At 37.3% G+C, this 10,084-nt stretch overlaps 1 protein-coding gene across 21 annotated transcripts; it reads left to right on the forward strand.

Moving 5' to 3' along the window:
- Positions 1-258: 258 nt before the first annotated feature.
- LOC113738163 (uncharacterized) lies at positions 259-7,484 on the forward strand. 21 transcript variants are annotated; one of them, XM_072084251.1, is made up of 8 exons: positions 259-493; positions 2,998-3,049; positions 3,430-4,337; positions 5,289-5,367; positions 5,471-5,832; positions 6,062-6,359; positions 6,528-6,571; positions 7,001-7,484. In XM_072084251.1, exons 3-6 carry the CDS (start codon positions 3,433-3,435, stop codon positions 6,096-6,098), a joined length of 1,383 nt encoding a protein of 460 aa, XP_071940352.1. In that variant the 5' UTR covers positions 259-493; positions 2,998-3,049; positions 3,430-3,432; the 3' UTR covers positions 6,099-6,359; positions 6,528-6,571; positions 7,001-7,484. The 21 variants fall into 21 exon arrangements, with proteins under 21 accessions (XP_071940352.1, XP_071940353.1, XP_071940341.1 ...); XM_072084252.1 differs by having other exon boundaries at positions 3,001-3,049; XM_072084240.1 differs by lacking the exon at positions 2,998-3,049 and having other exon boundaries at positions 6,062-6,170; positions 6,254-6,374.
- Positions 7,485-10,084: the final 2,600 nt, after the last annotated feature.

Here is a 10,084-nt window from a genome sequence, read left to right on the forward strand (position 1 = left end):
TCTTTCACAACAAGAAAATCACTCTCATTTATAAGCCCAATAAAATTTTAATAATCGCCAACGAATTTTTCTTTTCTTTATAATTTTTTTTAATGTGCAGTTGTGCACATACATAGTGGCAATATGTCTTCTGAATTGATGGGTTTAATGTAAAGACGGTGACACATATGAAGACGCAAGTCCATTTGTTGGATGAACACTGCCCAGGCCCAAATACAATTTCATATGACCCAAAGGAGGGCTTTTAAGAAATTCTAGAGAATTTTGAATACCAGTACACTTTTTTTTTTCTTTTGAAAGTAAAACCAGCATTCTTTCAGGACACCTGAAAGGGGCGAGGATCCAAGTTTATACCAAGGTTATACCAAGGTAAAAGCGAAAGGCCCAGCTTATACCAAGGTCTTCATCACTCCCCGACGCACCAAGAAACACACAGAGAGACTAGGATTTCTTCAACTTCGAAGGGTCGGTAACAGGGATGAAAGCAAAAGAGGTACTTTGCAAATTTGTCCTTAGCCAATCACATAGCCTGAGTTTTCATGTGTCTTAGTGTTAAGTTTGTGCATTTCTTGGGAAATTTTGTAATTATGCCTGAGGATGGGAAATGTAGTGTTTTCTGGGGTTGAAAGATTGGAGCTTTTCTCATTTCTTTTTTATTTTTGGGCTGTTCAGACTTAGATGAATTGCATTCTTTTCATTTCTGCCGCGTTTGGTGGCTTGAAATTGATGGTTTTAAAGAAAATGATGATATGGTTACAAAAGCAAGATGCTGACAGACACCAAGCAAGCCTGATTTTTGTTGTTGATGTTAAAGTTGGCGATTCCCGTCGTGCGTAATCATGACAAAGGATATAACTCTTCACTCCATGAATTAGATGAGGGTTCAAAATGATGCCTTAAGGGGGCTCTTGTTTGGACTCCATTATACTGCTCGCTGTATGCCAGTGATCACCTTGCATTTTGCTTTTAAAATTCATCATGCTCACCCCGTATGTCTTTCCCACGGTTAATAGGAAAGTCTGTATAACTCATCACAAAGTCTGGATATTGATTGTGAAAGTTGATTGACTTATACCAAGTTGATTTTTTTGAGCTTTCTTTCCACTTACCTTCACCAAAACCTAATTCCTCCAACGCCATTCTACTCTCTCTCTCTCTCTCTCTCACACACACACACACACACAAACACAGACACTCTGTGTTTGTCTCTCATACACACTCACAAACTCGCAAAATAAAATTGAAAAGATAAACCTTTCTTTTTTTTATTTTATGTTATTGTTAATTTTTTTTAAAGCCAAATGGTGCCGTTGAGAAAGGGCTCAATGGAAGCTAACTTTGAAGGTTTTCATAATTTCTCTCAAGCTTCACTTAGGCATTCCTTGAGGATAAGCATTGTAATCATGAGGTGAATATGTTGCTTAATGTCATTAATCAGGTCTCATCATAGTAGAATTCAGGTTTTGGAAGTTCACTAACTTTCTAGATTTTCATCTCCCAAAGTCTTGTAATGGTTTTCTGAGTGAGCCTTGATACCCACAACTAACCATTTAAACATATACACTCAAGTTCATTGTAACTTTCTCAATTTAATTTGAGTTTTGTAAAAAATTAACACATGGACCCAAATGAACAAGTGCTGCTAGCACTCCTTGGACAAACTCATATAATAATAGAATTGTTGCTTAGTTTTCTACCTTGTTTACTCTTCTGCCAAAGCTCCCTATTTTCCTCGTCTTCATTGGGTTACCCTTGAAGGGTATAGTTCTTAGGCCCTAGATCCTTCCTTTTATTGTAGGCAAGATCCCCCTGGTCTTATATCACTAGCATGAGAACCCTATAGTTTACAGGTCTTTTCTTCATAGAGTAACCAACCACCCATTCTGTAACTTGAATTCTCCATAAGCCATTGTAAGTAAAAGAGAATCAAATATGTACAACTGTAGATTGTACTCTAAGGATGTGTATCATATACCATGATGGTAAATCTTATCAAAAGTAAGTTTGTTCTCAGGTCTAGAAGTAAAAAAGATCAGTTCCACAAGTCAGAAATATTTATATAGATGACAATACCTTAAACTGCTTAGATTTTAGATAAGAAAACCATTGGACATGTTTGTCCTGTTGCATGGCTGAGCTTAGTGGTGTAGGTTATTGTGCTGAGATTAACATCCAGAGTTGTGCATTCACTATTTTAAGCAACCATAGCACTAGCTAAGACTGTGAACCTGGTTCTTAACTTGGGAGTTATTACCATTACTACTCTAGTAAAGCATGAGCACCCCATTTGATTTAAGAACTTTTTCATTTTTAAGTGTTCTGTTAAAACAAGTTGAACTGAAACTTTTGCCTTGGTACCCAAACCATGACTCAACTTTAAGAAAACCATTGGACATGTTTGTCCTGTTGCATGGCTGAGCTTAGTGGTGTAGGTTATTGTGCTGAGATTAACATCCAGAGTTGTGCATTCACTATTTTAAGCAACCATAGCACTAGCTAAGACTGTGAATCTGGTTCTTAACTTGGGAGTTATTACCATTACTACTCTAGTAAAGCATGAGCACCCCATTTGATTTAAGAACTTTTTCATTTTTAAGTGTTCTGTTAAAACAAGTTGAACTGAAACTTTTGCCTTGGTACCCAAACCATGACTCAACTTTGACTCAATTGAAAATTTTCTAATTGAAAAATCTGAACTTGGTCCTTATATAGGCCATTACAAGTAGGGGACCGATGCATGAAGAATTAATCCAATCTGAACAACTTTAATCGAGTAAATGATAACCTAAATATTGAAATATAGTAGCATAGTTTGGAACATTGAGATATGCTAACAGACTTGGAGGAAACAGTTTGCATATGCTTGAATTTGTTAATAGCCTCACGCTTATGTTACATATCACATTCTATTACTTCGCTTTAACCACTAATGAGTAACCTACCTCCTTCAACCAACTATTGTGTGTTTTTTTCACTATTAATTTGTTATTTTTGAAGAAGGCGGAGGCCACAAAGTCAAGGGAGGGGCCATTGGACCAACAAGAAAAAGGTGATAACAGACTTTGTCTGGAAGTTGATAGCATGAGTGACAGTTTTTATTACTAGTATACATAACTTTTCACTTTGATGGGAGGTGAGAACATAAATGACTAAATACTTAGAAAAGTAAATCTATGCAATGCCCTTGAGTGCGTGGTGGTTTAGGGAATGCATTTTCTTGGTATAAAATGGTACCTATGTGACCAGAATATAGCATGACTTGAGATAACTTTCTCCTATGTCTTCTAACATCTAATATACCCCACAGAATTCCCTCTATGCATTTAATTTGTTTATTTGTTCTAGTGCAACTTGTTTGTTTTCGCCTTTTTGTCATTCATGTTCCTTTTCCATTCCATTTTCTAATTAATGCACATTTTCATGAGAAAGCTGATGCAGAATGTTGAAAGTGAAGAAGTTAATATTTATCCGAAACAACACGTGATTGCCCCTGAAAAGAAAGATGAATTTGGGGGTTTAGGTGGAGAGAAGCAAGGAGAGAATCATGAAGGTGAAGGGAAATCTGATCTGGGACTAGTAGAAAAAGTCACTGCCTTGGAAAAGAAAAATGAATTTGTGGATTTAGTTGGAGAGCAGCAAGAACATAATTGGGGGCCTGAAGTGAAATCTGATCTGGGACAAGTAAAAAAAATCAATGCCTCTGATAAAAAAGTGGAATCTGTGGATTTAGTTGGAGAGCAGCAGGAACAGAATCATGAAAGTGAAGTGAAATCTTATCTGGAACAAGTAGAAACCATCAGTGCCTCTGAGAAAAAAGTGCAATATGTGGGTTTAGTTGCACAGCAGCATGAACAGAACTGTGAAGGTGAAGTGAAATCTGAGTTGGAACAAGCAAGAATTGGCTTTGCAAAGAAAGGTGAACTTGAGGCTTTAGATGATGAGCACCTAAATCAGAATCGTGAAAGAGATGAAGAGGTGTTCTATCTGAGACAAGTAAGTAGCTTGATTGCTGATGACAACAAAGATGAACTTGTGGGTTTGCTCAAAGAGAAGCTAGAAAGGAATGTTTCTGGGATCTCTTCTCTTAAACTGGAGAGTTTGTTGACCATGGTTTGTCAATGCAGAGCAAAGAGTTGTGCTACTGCTCTTGTTGCAGGAGAGGCTGGACTAAAATTAGATCTCCATGCCAAACTGAGTAGTGGAGAATACCCATTGCATGTTGCTGCTCATAATCTGTCATTTGAACTAGTAAACTTGTTTCTCCAACTAGGAGCACAGACAAATGTAGTTGGTAGCAGCGGGAAGCTCCCATTGCACATGGCAGTTGAGGCAATAAGGTTCTTTTTTTGACTTTCAATCACTACCCGATAGTCCACAAGTTGGTTCTATATGGATCTCGTCCTTTACGGGCCCATTATGCTTTTATTGCCCATCAATTTATGGCATTAAGTAACACTAACTACATGATATTCTCAATCGCTAGTTTGTTAGGTTCAATAAATTTATGCAGTTCTCTGTTGCTAGGTTTCATGGATATATGCTTTACTTTCTTTTCCAGTTTCATTTTTTACAACAGTTGGAATTTTAGATGATATTTTTTCGTTATTTTTCCTTATTGAAAAGCTCAAGCTATTAAGTTTGATTGAGTAAGTTAACTGTGCATTGATATATATATTTTGTGGTACAAGATGTAGCTTTTAATTACTTTATAATAGAAAAAAGGAAATATATATAGAACTTAGAGGGGGTGGATGGGTTTGTGAACTTCAATGAGCACCATCATCACAGTTGGACTAGTTAGTGGAATGTGCAGTTTCAAAAGTCTCCATTTGGGCCTGTGCATTGTGTTTGACCAACTATTTCATTGCTTTAGGTGAAGTGCAAAAACTTTGGGAGTTCTTGAGTATAAAAATAATTATATCTAACTTTTGTAGAGAGTGGAATCCATGCATTTGAGAAAATGTTTTTATGTAATCCCTGACAGATATAGCTATTTGATGTCAATTAGGCATTTATTTCATGCATCTATGTTGGCTGGCGTTTTGTTCTATAGATGTATGTATTTTATATGCACACTTGTTCTTCCAATAAAAGTATATCTGCCTTCTTACGGCTGCTGTGTTTAAGATGTTCATAATCTATTTCATACATCTGTTGCTGCTATTGTCCATTTGATGTTAGGGTTGTGGCTCTTGCGCGAGTCGGTGCCTTCTTTTAATTCTTTGGACCAATTTATTACCTTTGAATTTTTCTAATGTTTTATTATGCTTTTTTCCTTCTCATTCCAGCCGTCATGACTTTCTTGCCGATTGGATCCCCAAAAAGTCCATCCATAAATTAATTTATTTGCTTTGTTTACCAGATCTGGTAGGTTTAACCACACTCATCTTTTAAGTCTTATAATTGATTCTGTGAAAGGGAAGAGCGAAAATTTCCTATTGAAGTTTGTCTTTTATTTTGTTTTTGGCAGCACAAACCGCTGGAGGTCGTGAAGTTGCTTGCACAGAGTTCTGGAGAGGTTCAATCAGTAGCCAAGCACTGTGTTGAAGATGGGAATCTTGTTCAGATTGCTACATTGCTGATGGGGGCCAGGGAAAAGCTTCTGGAACCCGTTCCAGGCTATGAAACTGAAGGTCCCATCCTCGGGCTGTACATTGCAAAGAAGTTGAGATCATTAACTTATGAGGAGTTCAGACTGATTGCATATGGTAAACGTGAAGAGATTAGGCCTTTCAGGAGCAAGAAGATGCACTTCTGTCTGCAGTATCATTGCTTCAAGTTTTTGAGTCGGCTGGTGGTGCCATTCAGGACTACTGTCATAGCAATACTAGGGTATGTTTGTTAAGGTTAATGGTGCTAATAACCTATTTTTGTGTTTTCATAGGATTATCATCATTTCTATTGTGATGGGGTTAATTATTATTGTGCTTCTAGTATTTTCTATTTCCTGTTCTTTTGTGTCCCTTGAGTGAACAGTTGTGTTGTCTTCTCAAAGGTGGCTATTGTTGACTTGCTGCCATTCAATTTGTAATGAGCCTAGTTTTTTTGCTTGTGTTTGTAGTAAGGCTAGGGTATCTTTTGCAGAGTTCACTAAATAATAAAGTGGCAAAGGATATTCATTGCTTGTTGTGGAAATTTGGATTTCTTGGGTCTGGGGAGCACATAAACAGGTAAGCCTGTTCTTAGTTTTGTTTCATAGTCTGTGTCATTTCATCACTCACAATGGAATTGTTTAGCGTTTCACTAATTTCAGTTATTGCTTCTCTTTTGTTTTTCATCTTTCCCCTTTGCTAAATTTTTATGCTTTGGAATGTGATGATACCCCGCTGTTGGGTGAGCAAGTTGTCTTTCAAATTTGGGTAAGTTGGAGAAAGGTAATTTGTCCTTATATGATTAAATATGTTTTATGTTGTGTAGTTTTCCTGAAATAAAGAAAGACTAAAAGAGAGAAAATGAAACCAGATACAAATACTAATAAAGCAAATCAGCAACAAGGATGTCTCTGATATTTCTTTGTTGTTTTGCAGCAAAGCTCATTCAATCTGTTAATCTGACGAGGAGCTTACCTGAGGTAAGATCTCTAAAAATTGGACTAAATCTTGCATCTTTTTTTTTTTGAGATGTCCTGTAGTGTGCGCCCATATTTTTAATATAGTCAAACTGGTTTTCTTAAACTTTTTTAAGAATACTGAGTAAAAACTGAAATATTTTCAATTTATTGTTGAATGCTTTAGTTTTATTAGTCCAACATTTAGATTGTCATTGTTGCATCATGAAAAGCAATTCTCATGGTTGAATATACTCAGCTCTCACTTTGAGTAGAGGAAGGAATCCTCTCCCCACGTGGAGTTTCTTGTTTTGGCAGTATTAGGTCCCTGGTGGGTGAGACATTCCGCTAGTCCACGAGCCCTTCTGCAATAGACTGGTTAACTTTGTATACTTGATGTGACCAATGCGATCATTGATACTGTATACTATTTTTGCCTGTAAAATTCTGTAGCTTGTACGGGGAAGTAGGAAGGCTGGATCTCAGCTTACTCCACGGGTTTATAGTCCCCTGAACCAGTCATTCCATTCTTGTACTTGGGCAAATACTGCCAAAGGTGTCAAGCTTGTTTCACCAGTCCGAACTCAAGCGGATGGAATCATCAATCAGGCAATGAAACCACTGATGCGGAAGTTTACAACAGCAGCACAAATGTCTGTCATGGGTTTGAGCATGAGGAGGAGGATTCGATACTGAGAATGTTCCTGCGGTTAGGTTAGGTGGGTTAGGACTTTGGATTGTTAGTTGTTACCCCCATATTGAGCTGGTAGAATTGATGTATATCTAGATATTGCCTCCTCCTCTACTATGTAATGCATGTCGTTGTTTTGCCAAAAAGTCTGCCCTAAGAGACTTTTGGCAAATATTTGTGTGTTGCAACAATCCAGCGTGGATGGAAAGCTGCGAGGCTTCTAATGATTCACTGTTCCAACTAAAATGTCTTTGACATGTGTAGCCTAAGACCTTAACGTGCTCTGGGATTTTCTGTTTGTATATTTCTTCAATTTGAAGGTGTTGGTGCAACTAGCCCTGGCATTGGCTGGCTAGTGTGCTACTTATTTCTGTGCACGCGAAGATTTTGGGGAAAATACTACTGAAATAAGAATTCCCTGATTTACCCTGTTGAAATCTTTCAGCAAAGTTTTCGTCGTAGTTGGGAAATTGCTACGAGGATGATAGACAATCACAGTTGCATCGGCATCAGTAAACCATGCAAGATCCCGTCAAATTCCCCAACATCCGTTGAAAAACTTAAAAACCCATTTTGTGATCCCCGTCAAATGGCGTAACATTTATTTGGATGGCCACGTTTCTGAGTATACGAGGTAAAAATTCCAAACACACAATTTCAAACCGTTTTTGGGTCTCATAGGTGCATCATACGTTTACTACAGTTAGATGTGTTGAAATCACTTCGGTTGGACTGCCATTTTTTTGTATAATTTTTTTTTAGAAAAATATACTCTAGTGAGTCGATCGATATAAAGTACAAAGAGATTTGAAAAATGTGATCACAAAAAACATAAAAAAATTTTGATAGCAATTTGCTGTATATGAAATAATAAAAAGGTGTTTGAAAGATATGATGATCATGAAATATATAAAATTAACTTCAATCCAAACATAATACTAACAATAGTGAGATTTTTTGCACAAGCAACCATAATTGCATGCCACATACACACTATTTGAGTTTCAAACTTGGCTTCATGTTATTTGCACTAGTGAAAGAAAATTATACATTAACAGTGTATGAAAAACAACTCTTTCTATTTTAGAAAGGAAACAAACAAGGATCTCAATTACAAGTGTAAAAAAAAATGAGTTTATTGCCAAAATAAGGCTCCGTTTGGAACCTGAGTTTTTGAAAGTTTGGTTAAAACTTTACTGTAGTACACTGTAGAAGTTTTTGGAAAAATTTTTTAAGATGAAAAACTTTTTTTTCCTTTTTTTTTCTTTCTTTTTCTTTTTCTTTCTTTCCTTTTTCTTTTCTTTCCTCTCTTCTTCTTCTTTTTCTTCCTTCCCCCTCTCTCTTCCCTCCCCCGTCACCTCTGCCTCTGCCATTGAAGAACTGGCAGATGGTCCAATTTTTTTTTTCTTTCTTTCCTTTTTCTTTTCTTTCCTCTCTTCTTCTTCCTTCCCTCTCCCCTTTCTCTCCCCCGCCACCTCTGTCTCCAGCGTTGAAGAACCAGCAGCCATGGTCCCAAAATTTTTTCCTTTTTCTCTTCCCCTCTTCTCCCTCTCCCTCTCCCTCTCCCTCTCCCTTTCCCTCTCTGCTCCCCTCTCCCTCTCTACTCCCCTTCACCCTCCCTCTCTCCCTCCCGAAGCCAGAGAACCAATAGCCATGGTTTTTTCTTTTATTTATTTATTTTTTGCTTTTTCTCTCCCCCTCTTCTCCATCTCCATCTCCCCCTCTCCTCCCCTTTCCTACTCCCCTCCCATTCCCACTCCCCCTTTGCCCAATGTGGTCGCGTGACCAGATCGCAGATGCGGTCTAGTACAGCGGCTGGCTGCGATCTGATCGCACGACCAGATCGCGCAGGGTTTGTTTGGATAGTGAGTTATTTGAGATTTTTTTACTGTAACACTTTTTGTGATGTGATGTATGTGAGATAAAAAGGTAATTGAGAAGATAAAAAGTTGTATTGGCAATTGTAATTATGACATAAACAAATATATTTGGGAAAATAACCCACTATCCAAACAAATCCGCAACTAGGGGAAGGGGGAGGGTGGCCCGGGAGGGGGAGAGAGGGAGAGAGAGAGGAAAAAAAGAAAAAAGAAAAGAGAGGGGTTGCAGATCGGTCAAAGGGAGAGGGGGAGAGGGAGAGGGAGAAAGGAAAAAATAAAGGAAGGCCGGCGCCAGAAGCAGCGGTGGAGGTGGTGGCTGGCGATGAAGGTGTGGTGGATAGGGGTGGTGGAGAAAGAAAAAGAAAAGAGAAAGTTTTTCGTGTATTAGATATTTTGAAGTGTGAAGGTTAAAAAATTTGATAAGTTTTTTTGGGTTCCTGTAACTAAAGTTGTTAAAAAGCTAGTAGCTAACAAACTTCTCAAAAAACTTGGGTTCCAAACAGGGCCTAAGTCTCCTTCCAAAACATGTACCCAAAGTAACTTAATTTTATATTTTATTACATTTATAATCTTTTTTTGCTACATAGGCTGCATATGTGCCAGAATGGAAATAAGGGCATGCTCCATTTATCTTTCCTATTTAATAAATTTCTAGATTTTCTCTCCAAAGCTTTGCACAATTTTGTCTTTTCATTATCTTTCCATTGTCAAATGTAATTCTAAGAATCCAATATTTATATTAACAGTATCTAAAACTTTAATATCATCCTTGAAATTGTTTCAGTGGATTAAAAATATTCTTCTCGAACTAATAATCTTAAGGTAAATGAAGATTATTCTCTTATTTTTTCTATTGTGCAGTTTTTGGGACATTCTTATGGCCTTCAAAAAATTATGAATATTAATTGTTTAACAAATGATTTCTCACACCATGTATTTGATAAAATATCTAGAAGGAACCACTCT

The sequence above is a fragment of the Coffea arabica genome, chromosome 3e (assembly GCF_036785885.1).
Source record: "Coffea arabica cultivar ET-39 chromosome 3e, Coffea Arabica ET-39 HiFi, whole genome shotgun sequence".
In the NCBI taxonomy this organism is placed as follows: Eukaryota; Viridiplantae; Streptophyta; class Magnoliopsida; order Gentianales; family Rubiaceae; genus Coffea; species Coffea arabica.